Source organism: Periplaneta americana, chromosome 16, assembly GCF_040183065.1.
Source record: "Periplaneta americana isolate PAMFEO1 chromosome 16, P.americana_PAMFEO1_priV1, whole genome shotgun sequence".
Taxonomy (NCBI): domain Eukaryota; kingdom Metazoa; phylum Arthropoda; class Insecta; order Blattodea; family Blattidae; genus Periplaneta; species Periplaneta americana.
In genome coordinates this window covers 111190038-111206568 of record NC_091132.1, presented here as the reverse complement: position 1 = coordinate 111206568, position 16531 = coordinate 111190038, and the positions used below count along the sequence as shown (strand labels likewise).

General features: G+C 34.4%; 1 protein-coding gene across 1 annotated transcript; it reads right to left on the bottom strand.

Moving 5' to 3' along the window:
* Window positions 1–259: 259 nt before the first annotated feature.
* Window positions 260–13617, bottom strand: LOC138691069 (matrix metalloproteinase-19-like). Its single transcript, XM_069812755.1, has 5 exons — window positions 13388–13617; window positions 6088–6214; window positions 5092–5199; window positions 3120–3413; window positions 260–985 (listed from the first exon to the last, which is right to left on the bottom strand). The coding sequence occupies exons 1-5, from the start codon at window positions 13481–13483 to the stop codon at window positions 813–815; spliced, it is 798 nt and encodes a 265-aa protein (XP_069668856.1). The 5' UTR covers window positions 13484–13617; the 3' UTR covers window positions 260–812.
* Between the last annotated feature and the right edge of the window lie 2914 nt (window positions 13618–16531).

The following is a 16531-nucleotide window of genomic DNA, read 5'->3' as shown; positions in this document are numbered from 1 at the left end:
TGTCGAAATACAATTGTAATATTTTATTGCTATTTGTTTTTCACTGGGGCTCAAACGGAAAATAGGAAAGATTTGACAATGCTGGGTTTGCAGTGAAAGACCTGCCCATGGACAGAATATGTATGTATGTATGTATGTATGTACGTATGTATGTATGTATGTATGTATGTATGTATGTATGTATGTATGTATGTATGTATGGTAATAGTTTTATAATGTTTTGAAAAATGAGTTAGAACAACAAAAAACACTACTTCCGTTTAACTTAAATAACAAGCTTTAATAAACAGTATGTTTACATAAATACAGAATCCATCATATTGTATATAATAATATAAAAATTAAAGCCATCTTACATAAATATTATTCGTGAACAAAATACAGCGTTGAGTCAAGAACTGTGTACCCAGTTATTAAACAATACCTGGCTACTTCATTCACAATATTGCAAAGAGATTTCTAAGGATGAAAATTCAGCATTAAGAAAGACAAAACTACTGAATCATAAGAAATCCCTGAAAATGACAGTGCCAGTCACAACATGTAATGCACAGCATTAATGTAGGACTGAACTACACCGTCGAAAGTCAAGAGTGAGATGTAAACCAGCTTGCATTGTCATGGTTAGTGTAACAGAAGTTAATAATTTATGAAGCTGAGATCATGATATCAGTTTTTACATGCCAATATCACTAAAAGAGTTTCATCGAACATAAATATGTTGTTGAAGGTTGCCAGCACCTTCGTCGGCCAGATTCTTCATTAAATAAGACTAGGAACTTGCGTCGAGGAAGTGTAGTAGTCAGCGTTATTTAAAAACGCCTCCTGCCGTACAGTGCCTGTATGCCTCGAATGTCGTCTGTATGCAGTCGGAATGGTGACTTATATCGGTAAAATGGAGCCATGAGAGCAGCGTTCACCTTTGAGTGTTCAAGACCCAGCGAATGTCCAAACTCATGAGCTGCCACTTGAAGAAGATTCGTGCCTGAATAATAATAATAATAATAATAATAATAATAATAATAATAATAATAATAATAATAATAATAATAATAAATCACCGGCCTCATTCGTCACTGAAATCATATTGATAACAAATCAGTCATACATATACAGTCACCATCTAGTTCACAACAATAGAACCAGTCTCAACAATAGTACACAGGCCTTCGGATTTCAACCAAAGATTAACTCGCGATATGACCAAAGATGTTAAAGCGAGTATAAATAACAGCGAGGAAAATAATAATAATAATAATAATAATAATAATAATAATAATAATAAAAGTTTATGAATATATGATCAACAAGATTATATAGATGTTAATAAGTTACATAAGCAGATATAGCCTTCTTCCAATTTAATCTCGTAATATGATTTCCAGAAATTTAAATAAGTGTTAGAAACAATTTATAAATTTAACAAACTTGCTTCTGCTTATGGATTTGAACAACTTTAATGAGTTTAATTGGCACGAGAAATAATCTTCCCGTCTGTATGGACTTCTGTAATAATAATCACTTAAGAAAATATTATAAATAATCTTCATTAAAATTAATTCCATTGTATATTAATACAGAAATAGTCTCACTTAAACTTAGCTCAATCTATTTGAATCTCAACACGTTTTAAAGAGTTTTAAAAGAAAATCCACTAAACGTGTTCAACATTACTATGTGTAGGCCTACTTAAACAATTTTAGTGGCACTGTAAACAATCTTTACTGAGCCTTGTTTAAACCTATGTGAAATGGTTTAGTACGTAGACCAACAGATGTATTCAGTTTCTTATAAAACTTTTTATATTCTATAATATGAAAGCAAATGATATTTTTTTCTTAATTTTGACAGACAATTCTAAATTTAATGGAAGTAAAAAAAATATATTGTCAATTTATTTTACAAAATCATTGCTATAAAAAGCTATTACAGGCACTTTCAGTTTCAAGTCAACTCTTCCGGCATGCAGAAATTACTCAGTTTAAGGTCGTATTCATAGACGAGACTTTGGACCGAAGTTGGCTTTGGAAAGTACAAATTCAACATTTTCCTATTCACAGTCGACACTTTGACGAAAGTAAACTTCAATCTTGACTTTACTTCGAAGTCGCCGAAAATCTAGACTTTGACTTTCGTTCGTAGACAAAAGGAAAATGGCTGATATTTGGGAAATTGTTGAATTTGCCGAGAATATTGAAGACATCTAGGAGATTATTAAAGCTGCTCATGTTCCTTAGCGTATTATTATAGGTTATAAATTCAATTCAAGGTACAGATTTGATAAACAGACAGTATTAAATAACCTCGTCATGTTTCGACTTTCATTGATGAATAATCAAATAAGATTATCTGTTCCACCAATAAATAATACAACTTATTTCATCGCGATTTTACGTTATAGGTAAGGATTAATAGCTTAATATTGATTCTTACTATTTAATTCTACAGAGGATAGGTTATACAGTTGGAAATGCAGTTAATTTATAATCCTTGCGGTCGTCATAATGTGTTCTGCATATCGATTTTAGATATTTTTAAGTAGTTTCTGCAGACAAGTAGGGAATAACTCTGCCAACTGTCAGCAGGATAATATCGATTGGTGTAAAGACATAAAAATGCCAATTTCTGTATTTATGTTACGTTAGTTTCACAATAAGTCCTCGAATAATAATATTATTCTTATGTAAAGCTGCAAGAACGGTCAACAATTGTTTAACATGTACCGATGTTCAATTGTTTCATTGATTTGTGACTCAAAAGATGGCTTTGATTGTGGCAATGCCTACTCTATTTCAACTATCTATTAATTTAATTCGTTTAAAAGGCAGTGATTATGATTGCCAACATTAGAACAAGATCGTCAAATCTCGACTTACCGAAGTCAAAATCTCAGAAGTATTGTCTATGAATAGGACTCTTTTAACAAAGTTAAACTTTACTACGAAAGTCGACTTTGGGAAGTCTTCATCCAAAGTCCCGTTTATGAATACGGCCCTTAGTAGGAAGAAAATATCTCTGTAGAATAGATACAATAAGAAATACTGGACTCACAAAAATTTAACTAACAGTTAAGAATGCATATATAGAAGAAGTAATAGTAGTACTCCGAATGAACTCACCTTGATTTCCACTGACAGTCCACCATTCAGCATCATCAAAGGTGACGTCTCCACCATGCTGGGGGAAGTAAGCGCGTGCTAAAATTTTCCCAGGTCCGTCAGACGCACCTCTGCCTCCGTCAAACCGAATTTCAATGTGAACTCTTCCTGTACTTTTTCTTGTGAACGTCAGCCCAGTCTGATCCGCCCAGACTTTAAAAGCCTTTGCAATCTCAGCATCCGCGGTTGACTTGTGAATATTGCGTGGATATTTTAAAACTCTGTAAGTCAGGTCCTTTACCCTCCAACGGCTTCCTTTAAATAATAAATGTGAAAATTAATTATCGGTTGAAATAATTTTTAATTATGCAAAGAATTGTATTATTAAGGAAATATCCAGTGATATTTCTTTAAATAGTTGAACTGAGTACTATACAAGTACTACATTAAATGTATTTTAAGTTGCACTTCGGTAAGTTATCGTAAATTAATAAAATTCATGAAGACTTTATGTCTCTTTGTTGTAACTCAATAATCCTGATGTTTAATTATTCTAGCTTATCTTGCATTCATATATTGTGGAATTACTGCCTATATTAATAAAATAAAATGATTAATATTTTAAAATTTATATTACACAATGTTTAATTTCCCTTTTGTTTCTCACACAAAAATATCAGTTTTAAATTGGTTCTTAAAACTTTTTCTTAGTTATTTGATCCCATTAAAGCATATACAGGGACATCATTTTATTTTTGCTAACATTTCTAATATTAACCTGGCTATACCTTTGGATTAACGGTTCAGAATCGGAAACACCGTTTGCTACCGCCCGCCACGACTGGAGTTCGATGATACTAGCGTAAAATACAAACAAATCACTTTACTAGGCATAGGAGGGAAGAAAAGTAGTTCATCCATTTACGTAAATCAAGAAATATCGCGATTTTGAGTTTCATAACATTTATTACGTTTTTGTTTAATCAAAATACAGTACAGTATTAACAATAAGTGTTTTTACTCACGAACTGAACTATCCATTCGGACGTATTCATTATGCAGTATACATATTATACTGTCTACAGCATATTAGCGTACAATATAGAGAATGAAGTTAAATTGAAAAATAATCATAATATGGATATTTAAACATTTTTGAAAATGGTGGCCATTCACTTCGATACAGGCTTCAGTTCTTTTGTGCATATTATTGCACTATAGACTATTGTACCTAATTCCAATTACCAATTTCGTCCTTCGTACTGGCAACTCATATTGAAATAATTCTGTATCTACTCTATAAAAGAGTACTTTACGTACTGTAAATTCAATCTTCACTTCTGCCCGATCCGAAAAGATAAAATTACTCAGATATGCTATCTACTCTCCGTCCAAGTGGTTTTGTCGTAGGGTAGTAGAAGGGGGGGAAAACACGTGACAGTTAATTACTTAACGAGGCCCTTTTATTTAAGTTATTTTAAACAGTTGTATAATATTACGCAGACGTCAAATTCCTAACAGAAATTAATGTTTTCAGAAAAGAACTAAGACAGCCCAGCCACTAGCCTTTACAGAGGGGCGAGCAGAAGCGGGTGGGGGAAACCGCGATGCGACGTAGGCAAACGGACGACAGTACCTATGCGAAAATACGATTCAATATTGAAAGCTCTTTCGTCACTGGAAAACGCGAACATATTTCTGGAACGTACTATACTCACTAACTCAGTACTGTTTACTATGACCGTAAGGCGACTTTGACTGCATACGCGGCCTTGGTTCTGCGTGGTGGACGGTTGGATGTTTACTAGTAGAAGGGATGGGAGTGAAGTACATTCAAAAACTCAGGTACAATAAAAATTGAAGTAAAAATAAAATGATGTCCCTGTGTAATCAAACCAAGAAACTACTCCAATGGTCTACTAAATTACAAACTGTTACCAAAACTTCACTAAATCTGTTGAATATAATAAAATGGTAAAATTTTGCACAATACCTTGGAGCACGTATCTCTTGCTGCGAGAGCGCTCTGTTGCAGACAACTTATCTTTCACTCCACACCGTGGCAGGCTCATAGCTTCCGCTGTGTTGCGGTCCAGTTCACCTGCAACAATAAGCGCCAAACTTAATACCTTCATCTCAAAGATTAGATGATAATTGCAGATAAAAACCACAACAATGTAACGGTAGTAACTTCACATTATCGAGCAATTATAGTCCCGTCGCTCTAATTTCCAGCAGCCAATGGCGTTGTAGGCCGGCTACATTTAAACGTGTGCGTCTTGTGATTCGCTGATGAAGACGTTATTCATTTCTTAAGGCTCGATAAATACTTAATATAATCGCCCACCATTTTGGCTCTTTCGTTGGCGTTCTCAGAAAGCACACGAAGACGTTATTTGCCGCTCAATTATTTGCTGAATTATAGTGCGTTTGATTTATTATCATAGGAGCTACGACATGATAATGTTTAACGGTGTGGCAAATAGATTCCTCGTATGGTAGCTCGGCAACGAAAGAATAAAAATGGCGAACGATACTACCAATCTAGATTTTATAGAGCCTTGACTTTCTAAGACGTAAGCAAAGAGGAGGAGTCACGCAGGAAATAACAGCGTCGCGACTATAGTTTTGTTTTTGTTTTCTTTTCAAAATTTAAAATGTAGCCACGTGCAATTTTACCGGTATTCGACTTAAGGGGCAGTTGAAAGTTTTGTATTTAGTTTCCATAAGTGAGAAAACATAGCAAAATAAATGTCAGTAGCCAAAATAAAGAACGATTATGTTAATTCTACAAACTTCAATAGGATGACCAAATATTTCGCGGTAAACAGAACAATTATCATTAATATAAATAATAAATGTATAACAACTCCTGGTATGATAAAATTTATAATATTTGCTTCGGTACACTTACACATCTTTCGACAAATTTCGTATTTTTAATGTGAAATATTATGAACGAAGTATAAATTCAAGCAATTTTAATTACCTGTGATAGGAAGTCCTGAAAATTCCTGGAACTCCGATATAGCTTTTATAAACGCCTCTCGAGTAGTTAAAGAGCTGGATTTATTGGTGCCTTCGGAAGAAATATACCCATACTGCTCCAAGTACGACTGTAAACAATACACGTATTTCAGAAATCAAATATAATAAAAAGTAGATTTTTTATAATTGCATTTATAACGACAGAAAAACACAAATAAAACGTAGCAAGATCTTTTTACTCTGCATCATTATTCACCAAAGCATCCTCATGTAGGAGTGATGAGCCGAAAGTGTAAGTCTTTCTGCCGCTGCTTCAGCATTGCCCTCTGTGCAGCACGGAAAGCGACTTATTATATAACTAAATTCTTAAGTACGATATAGCACTGGACGGTGATGATGATTAATGAAACAGTGATAAGGGGCCGGTACAAAATGGGTATACACCATAAAAACTTATCACCAAGCATCATTTTTGTCTACAACAAATTCCACTTCCGGGATTGGAACCTGAGTTACCAGCTCTTGCTTACTTACATACTTACTCGCTTTTAAGGAACTCGGAGGTTCACTGCCGCCCTCACATAAGCCCGCCATTGGTCCCTATCCTGAGCAAGATTAATCCAGTCTCTACCATCATATCCCACCTCCCTCAAATCCATTTTAATATTATCTTCCCATCTACGTCTCGGCCTCCCCAAAGGTCTTTTTCCCTCCGGCCTCCCAACTAACACTCTATATGCATTTCTGGATTCTCCTATACGTGCTACATGCCCTGCCCACCACAAACGTCTGGATTTAATATTCCTAATTATGTCAGGTGAAGAATACAATGCGTGCAGCTCTGCATTGTGTAACTTTCTCCATTCTCCTGTTACCTCATCCCTCTTAGCCCCAAATATTTTCCTAAGAACCTTATTCTCAAACACCCTTAATCTCTGTTCCTCTCTCAAAGTGAGAGTCCAAGTTTCACAGCCATACAGAACAACCGATAATATAACTGTTTTATAAATTCTAACTTTCAGATTTTTTGACAGCAGACTGGATGATAAAAGCTTCTCAACCGAATAATAACACGCATTTCCCATATTTATTCTGCGTTTAATTTCCTCCCGAGTGTCATTTATATTTGTTACTGTTGCTCCAAGATATTTGAATTTTTCCACCTCTTCGGAGGATAAATCTCCAGTTTTTATAGTTCTATTTCGTACAATATTCTCGTCACGAGACATAATCATATACTTAGTCTTTTCGGGATTTACTTCCAACCCTATCGCTTTACTTGCTTCAAGTAGAATTTCCCCGTTTTCCCTAATCGTTTGTCGATTTTCTCCTAACATATTCACGTCATCCGCATAGACAAGCAGCTGATGTAACCCGTTCAATTCTAAACCCTGTCTATTATCCTGAACTTTCCTAATGGCATATTCTAGAGCGAAGTTAAAAAGTAAAGGTGATAGTGCATCTTCTTGCTTTAGCCCACAGTGAATTGGAAACGCATCTGACAGAAACTGACCTATACGAACTGTACTCTAGCGCCTATAATAAACATTGTTATTGACTTTTTCTAGTAGCTAGAAACACCCTTAAAGACAATTTGAACTTTATATACCTGATACACGTGTTGGAGACCTCATGTAATATGGGGTGACCATGGCACCGAAAAGTTTAGCCTCAGTATAAATGAGTAGGGGCTTTAAATAGGCTTATGCTGTGGGTCAAAATTACTGCTTACGGTTACGAATACAACTGATTGGAATTAGAATTTCAAAAGGGAAATGGATTTACTTTCCTAAAGACTGGGCTTGTGGTTTGTGTCTTGTGTCTGTCCTTTGTTTTAAACCATACTGATGGAATGAAATCTAGCTATTGGAGAATATCTAACATAGAGTTATCAGCTATCTCACATCACAAATATAATTAAATCAGCAAATAAGGAAATAAATAATACGGAAACGGCTAAGTAAATAAAATTAAACTTGTAAATAAAAGGACGATTTTAACCGATAATATTAATTAACATTTTCTAAGCATTTTTCCCAAATTAATCTCAATTTTAACATAGCAGTAAAGTTGAACATGTATATTAAATAACAGTAGGCCCTATATTATGGTTCCTAAATAACCAAGAGTCAGGAAGTGATAGGGAAGAAAGTAGTGAAAAGAATAAGGGTGCGAGTGTAAGTGGAAATCTAGTATGTGAAAGTGAAAGCGTGGGGGGATAAAAGAGGAATAGAAGAAGAAGAAGAAAGAAATAGAAAGAAAGACAGAGACAGAAAAAAGGCAGAGACGAACAGTAAAGAAAGGACAGAACCTGCGACAGCTGAGGATATGATTAAAAATTCAGGGGATGTGATCAAAAAGTGCAAGTAAAGTGGAACTGTAAAAGATCGAGAAGTATAGGGGAGAGAGGAAGTGTATAATCAGATGTGTGGAGATAAAGTATAAGTATTTATAGGAATTTGCACTATCACCTTTAATTTTTAACTTCGCTCTAGAATATGCCATTAGGAAAGTTCAGGATAATAGACAGGGTTTGGAGTTGAATGGGTTACATCAGCTTCTTGTCTATGCGGATGACGTGAATATGTTAGGAGAAAATCGACAAACGATTAGGGAAAACACGGAAATTCTACTTGAAGCAAGTAAAGCGATAGGGTTGGAAGTATATCCCGAAAAGACAAAGTATATGATTATGTCTCGTGACGAGAATATTGTACGAAATGGAACTATAAAGTTGAAGATTTATCTTTCGAAGAGTTGGAAAAATTCAAATATCTTGGAGCAACAGTAACAAATATAAATGACACTCGGGAGGAAATTAAACGCAGAATAAATATGGGAAATGCGTGTTATTATTCGGTTGAGAAGATTTTGTCATCTAGCCTTCTGTCAAAAAATCTGAAAGTTAGAATTTATAAAACAGTTATATTACCGGTTGTTCTGTATGATTGTGAAACTTGAGAGAGGAACAGAGATTAAGGGTGTTTGAGAATAAGGTTCTTAGGAAAATATTTGGGGTTAAGAGGGATGCAGTTACAGGAGAATGGAGAAAGTTACACAAAGCAGAACTGCACGCATTGTATACTTCACCTGACATAATTGGGAACATCAAATCCAGACGTTTGAGATGGGCAGGACATGTAGCACGTATAGGCGAACCCAGAAATGCATATAGAATGTTAGTTGGGAGACCGGAGGGAAAAAGACCTTTGGGGAGGCCGAGACGTAGATGGGAAGATAATATTAAAATGGATTTGAGGGAGGTGGGATATGATGGTAGAGACTTGATTAATCTTGCTCAGGATAGGGACCAATGGCGGGCTTATGTGAGAGTGCCAATGAACCTCCGGGTTCCTTAAAAGCCAGTAAGTAAGTAGGTAAGTAAGTAAGTAAGTAAGTAAGTAAGTATTTATAGGAATTGAGAATAGTGAGAAAGGATTAGGTGTAAGTGGAATAGTGAGAAAGTGAAAGTGAGCGCAAATAGAAAAGAGTGAAAATAGTGAAAAAGGATTAAAAGAAGTGAACAAGTGGCAGCATAAATTTAGTACTAACATTTGAACGTTGGAACAGTAAATGAATATAAGAGAAAGAAAGGAGAAAAGGTCAAAGAACAAATAGGACACATATTTCAATATGATAATTTATAGAGAAAAAGTGAAATTGAGATTTTAGTGAATAGTAGTTAGAGAGAGGAAAAGGGGGTTTGAAAGTACTATATAATATTAGATAAATTAGGGTTAATGAACAAATAGAGAATAACAAACGAAATGTAGGAGAAATACTGAAGGGAAGATTAGACCAAGTAATAAAAAAGGTACACAGTGTAATTGGGAGTATTTGTGTAGACGTGTACTGCAAATAATGTGTTACTGTAATAATATGTACATAGAAAATGTGAGGTACACCATTACATGTAAAGAAGTGCCGTGACGAAATACATCATATCATATCATATCATATCATATCATATCATATCATATCATATCATATCATATCATATCATATCATATCATATCATATCATATCACATCACATCACATCACATCACATTACATCACATCACATCACATCATATATCATATCATATCATATCATATCATATCATATCATATCATATCATATCATATCATATCATATCATATCATATCATATCATATCATATCATATCACATCACATCACATCACATCACATCACATCACATCATATCATATCATATCATATCATATCATATCATATCATATCATATCATATCATATCATATCATATCATATCATATCACGTTTCCTAATTTTGACAATGCAATAACTGTATAACATTGTAAACGTGTTTCATATGTTATTTTTGTACGACAGCATTATGAAAAATTATTAATAAAGAAAGGCGTTGCTATGACAACAATCTTGTATTAAATATTATTGCACGGAAAATCGTTTCATAATATTAGCTTTATGGTACATGTTATGCCGTCATAATAAAAGTCATGGCGTTTTACTTGGCATGGTAATTTTTACGACTCTGGTACAATAACGTGGAATGTTATGAAAGAATTTCACTAACAATAAAGACTGTTTATAATAAAGCTGGTGTACAAAAAAATATACAATTATATTATTTTGTTAATGTTTAGACACGTTTAAATGTCTTGACAAAATTACTAAAAATTGAATCAGTCTTAACAAAATGTTGCAACACAAAGCAACAAAACCGAACATACAAAATGTAATCAAGTGTTTGCCGTTTGGCTTCATTTAACAGTTTTTAAGTCTCCCTGAAGACACAACTTATTACATGCTCAGAAAAAAGTTAAGATGTTTTGCGAGCATTAGAAAGAAATTAGTGTCACAGAGGTGACAGACTTCATTATTTTACATTTTGCACGTCTTACAACAATTCAGATCTTCAGCATATTACTAACATTCCCATTTCCAGTTTGTTTTCTTGAACAACACTCGAAAGACATACATAAATTAAACTATTTTTTGTGCACTCAAATACGAATGTAAACTTTTTATTTCCATATTACACAGAAAAGTCTCAAAACGTAACCTAATGGTTTAAATAGATGTGTGTAATTAATTTTTGGCATAAATTTACACGATAGGCCTTGAATTTTTTTATATTGTAATTCCTTCCAATATTCATTTGCTATTTACGAACTCGAAACTTAAACCTGGAAGGGAAATTCAAAATTTATCGTTTGTAATGAGTTCCTAATCGTATTTTTTACTTTCCGAGAAACCAACAGCATTATGAAGGGATATCTTCCAAGGGTAATAAATGCTATTACGAACATTCAGCCGTAAGTACAAGGTTATATAGATTATAATCCTATGGTACTGCCTGACTTGGAAATTATCTGTGGGGAGAAGAGAATTCTGAATTCTATACAAAAGAAAAATTTTGACAAAAAAATAGTTTATTCTATTTTCATTACCACAAAAATTACATTAATTTTACCTATTATTTCTTCAGCCGTTTTCAATTCGAGGTATAATTCTGTACATAATAATCTTATCACTTTTTACAAAAAAAGTAAAATCTTGTTCCAGTTTAATTACCGTATCAGCTAGAGATATGTTAATCTTGTTAAGTCTAGGACAGTTGACTAAACAGCAACAATCAAGAAAAAAAAAAGCAGAAATACATGCCATATTCTTAGAAAATTTCGTAATATAGCAAATCCCTAGGTCCCCTACTTTTTCTAGTGTTTATAAATGATCTTGCCCCCGTAATAAAAGATGTACGTCATCCCATATTATTTGCAGATGACACAAGTATAGTAATTGCAGCCAATAACTCCAACACATTCCAATCTTCAACAGAGGAAATTCTCTTCAATATATGTGACTGGTTCTCAGTCAAATGTTAAATGTTATGTTTTATTTAACGATGTTCGCAACTGCAGAGGTTATATCAGCGTCGCCGGATGTGCCGGAATTTTGTCCTACAGGAGTTCTTTTACATGCCAGTAAATCTACTGACATGAGCCTGTCGCAGTTAAGCACACTTAAATGCCATCGACCTGGCCCGGGATCGAACCCGCAACCTTGGGCATAGAAGGCCAGCGCTATACCAACTCGCCAACCAGGTCGACTTCTCAGTCAATTAATTGGTATTAAATTGTAACAAAATTAATATAATTCAATTTAAATCCTGTCCAAATTCAACGTCGCAAATTTCTAGCGCAATAATTAACAATAGATGCCTATTAGAAACAACAACAACAACCAAATTTCTTGGCTTAAAAATCAATAATGTGTTAAACTGGAAAAATCATATTAAAGAAATTACCCCCAAACTAAATTCATCTTGTTTTGCTATTAGATCTATGCAAAAGATAGTAAATATCAATACCTTAAAAACAATATATTTTGCATACTTCCACTCGGTAATGAGTTTTGGAATAATATTCTGGGGAAATTCCACCGATAGTAACAGTATATTCCTATTACAAAAAAGAGTAATTAGAATAATAGAAGGTGCCAAATCTAGGGAATTGTGTAGTACTAATTTTCAAAAAACTACAAATAATGTCCATGATTTGTCAGTATATCTTTTCATTAATAATCTTCCTCGTATGTAATCGTGAAAACTAATTCAACAGTTCATAGCATAAATACACGTCAAAAAATGACTTTCATACTCCATCGGAAAGTCTATTGTGCTATCAAAAAGGAGTGCGTTATATGGCAGTAAAAATTTTAATAGCCTTCCTATCGATATAAAAAATGGGACTCAAAACATAAAATTATTTAGGGCCAAATTAAAGAAGTACCTAATTTCTCACGCCTTCTATTCTGTAGGTGAATTCATGACATTCAATAACGCTTCATGAAATTGATATTAAAACTTTGTGTTCTACTAGTAGACTATATTGTAAATCTCGTCTGTATATATTTCATCTAGACTGTGACTATAAATTAAGATTTTATAATAGTATTAAGTTTTTTGACTTGTTCCATATTCTAGCTGTGAAGCAATGTATGAATACCATGGAATGTTAATAAATACAATACAATACAATCCAACGTTAAACATAAAATAATTATGGTTTGATGAGTTGTTGAAAGTCAAAACAGTTTGTTTCTAGACATGCAATATTCATTAGAGAAATAACACCAGGCAAGCTAATGAGAACACAGATAATAATGGATATACTGTATTATTTTCATTCAGTTTAGTGAAATATTAAAGCAAATTAGAGTCGATAGCCGTTTGTACATTAGATATCTCTCACCTGGCTGCGCTGCGGTGGCACAAACACAAACAACTCTTAAACGTAGAATATCTCTTTACTCACCACGGCCTCGGTTTTAGACACAGGAGCTGCCTCAGCTGTTATTACGTACAAGGCGAGTGCAAGACTTGCCCTAAGCAGGAAGGCTAATGACATCATGAAGCGGCAATAGCGTTGGAGTGCAATGCAGTAACTAACAACACAACACCGCTCGTTCTGGACTTCTGCTAAGAAGAGATCCTCTACCCGATCGTCCTCCTCGGCTGCTATTTAAGAACTGACAGTGAATCCGATAGCTTCTGGTCTCTTAATATAGTTTACAAACAACAGCGCACCTTCGAATTCAAAACAAGCAAGTGGGTGGAGCATGGGGGGAAATCCTCCCAATGAGGAAAAACCGTAGAATTCCGCTGCGATGAACAATGTCCTGTAACATGGAGACGTCAATCATTGTGAACAGGTGCCGAATGCTTTAGGGTGAATTGTAATTGTACCCATTATCGAATGTTTCCGCTTTTTTACGAAGAATCTTGTTTACACAACATTCAAGATATTTGCACCAGGTTGGATATCAGAAAAACTTCCACTGCAGTATTTCACATACTAAAGTTTCAAATTTCGCTTTCTCATCATGTAAGAATTTTATACTTCTTTTAATTCTTCTTCTTTTAATTCTTCTTCTTTTAATTCTTCTTCTTTTAAATATTCTTCTTCTTTTAATTCTTCTTCTTTTAATTCTTCTTCATCTTCTTCTTTTAATTCCTCTTCTTCTTCTTTTAATTCTTCTTCTTCTTTTAATTCTTCTTCTTCTTTTAATTCTTCTTCTTCTTCTTTTAATTCTTGTTCTTCTTCTTCTTCTTTTTCTTCTTCTTCTATGTATTATTATTTTAATCTCCTCCTTTTTAGCCTACATCCATGCAGTATAGGGAGGTGTGGAACCAACCCTAGGTTCTGTCACAATGTGAGCTTCTCTGACCGTGTGGTCAGCACGATGCAGGGACATCGTCAGGAAACGTACGAGATGAGAGACAAACGCCCAGCTCCACCCATGCCGGGAATTGAGCCTCGGACTACTTGGTTGGGAAGGACAAATGCTATCCATTAAGAATTGAAAATTTTTTTATAGAAATTGATAAAAAGCAAATTCACTACTCATTCACTTTATAATAGCCCTTTGAGCGACCGCGGTACAAGTAATGGCGAAGGTGATGCTTTGATTCGCGTTGGAATCTCATATCGGATGTTAAAGTTTGTTCACTAAAATTGTGTCATCTGCGTTGTTTCAGTCTAAGATCGGTGTAGTGCTCATCCCACATCACAAGAAATCTACAGGATGTTAATCTAATAAGGTTGAGGAAAGGTCTAAATGTGGGCTTGAATAATTTACCGAGTAAGATTTAAGGCAAAGATGGTCATTCGTGTGCATTTTCACCATATGGGCTATTCCGTATGAAATCGATCAGTAAAAAACCTCGCATTTTTTTAATACTCTAATTTTTTCCCTATTTATACAAGGTGCTGAGGAGAGTGCATGTTCAAAAATATACTATCGAAAGTCAAACGGTTTTCGTACTATTTAGCGACAAATTTAGCGTATTTTATAAAAACAAGCCTCTTTCAACGCTCTGAACTCTGGAACCATTTACTGCAGAACATTGAACGGGAGCTCATTTTGAAGCTGACATTTGGTAGATTATGTTAAGAAGTAATCCTTATTTTTATTGTACACAGAGAGACAGATAATCTGATTTTACTTACTTTTTGTAAAAATGTAAAAAATATTGAGAAAAAACCATGCATTATTAAGAGGGATTCGGCATTGTTTGCTTAGTGGCTCGGCAATAAGTTTCGAGGGTATTAAATAAATTATTTTCACACGCCTGGACTTGAACGGCGCAGTATCGCACGAACTGGCCGAGAGATGAAGATAAGCGAGCATTGGGCGTCATTTTACTCCTGTGTTTATGAAAACTTGTGATAAAGCTAGTCCAGCTATGCGCTACTAGACGAAACATCACGTGTTTATTTCTTCTGACCTTGCTTGCCTAGGCTAGCTGCCGCCTCACAGTCAGCTGGTTAGTTCACGCGCGTACTATTTATTTTCTTTATTTGATATTTTCAATACTTTCTTATCAACGTGTCATCAGTAAAATATGTGTTTATTTGTACTTTCAATGCGGAATCTAACCATATAATTTAAAACTATTTTTTCGTGGGCAAAGGTGTCTTAATGAAGAAAAATCTAAATTTCTCCATTTCCATAAAAGTAAGAAAAACTGTTTACATGTCAATATAAACTTTAACTTCTCAACATCAAAATAAGCTATGATTTTGATCACTGGGTGAAAGGGTTTCGGAGCTACAGTTTAAAGTTGCTAATTTTATGAAAATACGATAAATTTAAATATTTTTAATTTAAACACTATGAAGTTCTGATGCCTCAAACTTTGCACAAAGCATTGTATCACAGTTGTCAACGGACAAAAAAAGTTTTATTGTATTTAGAAATTGTGAGGTCAATTTTCTCTATATTTCGGTCGATTTGAGATGGAATAGCTCGGAGGAACTGAGAATAAACACTCGTGTGAACTGTCTTGAAGATTGCCTAACCTCTAGGCTCTTGTCTGAAATGTCTCGCTGAAGTAAGTGATCGACAAACATAGACTGCAGCATTTATAAGCGAATTAAAATTCTTAAGCTAGTCAATAAATGTTGTAAGCTTATATAAACAGAACTTCTGTGAAGCAGTTACACTCTGGCTAGCGAGAGCCAAAGTAAACGCCGCATAGGGTCTCAATGGAATGCTCTGTGGAAAAGTGATTATTTATTTTCGGTGGTAGAAAATGGGGCACATTCAGTTACAGAAATAGTAATATGCGATACAAGAGCGGTATGTTGAAGTTTTCATGTTCGAGGAAAAGTTTGAAAAAGCGAAACGTAGTTGAGCTTTTTTAATTTCCGAGAATTGAAAGAAAACATACCGCTCGTGTATCGTACATTATTTTGTGCGAAGATCGTTTATTACATACCTGAAAGAGGAATTTCTAATTAGTTGCAATGAAATCTCCATCTTGGTTTCTGTTCAATGACGGCAAATTTGCAAAACAAAAATATCTATCTTCAACATTGTTGCTTTAAAATGTTTTCTGTATTTACTATACTCCAGTAGGCCGTGATATACGTCTGTCTTTTTCCCCCCCTCCCCGT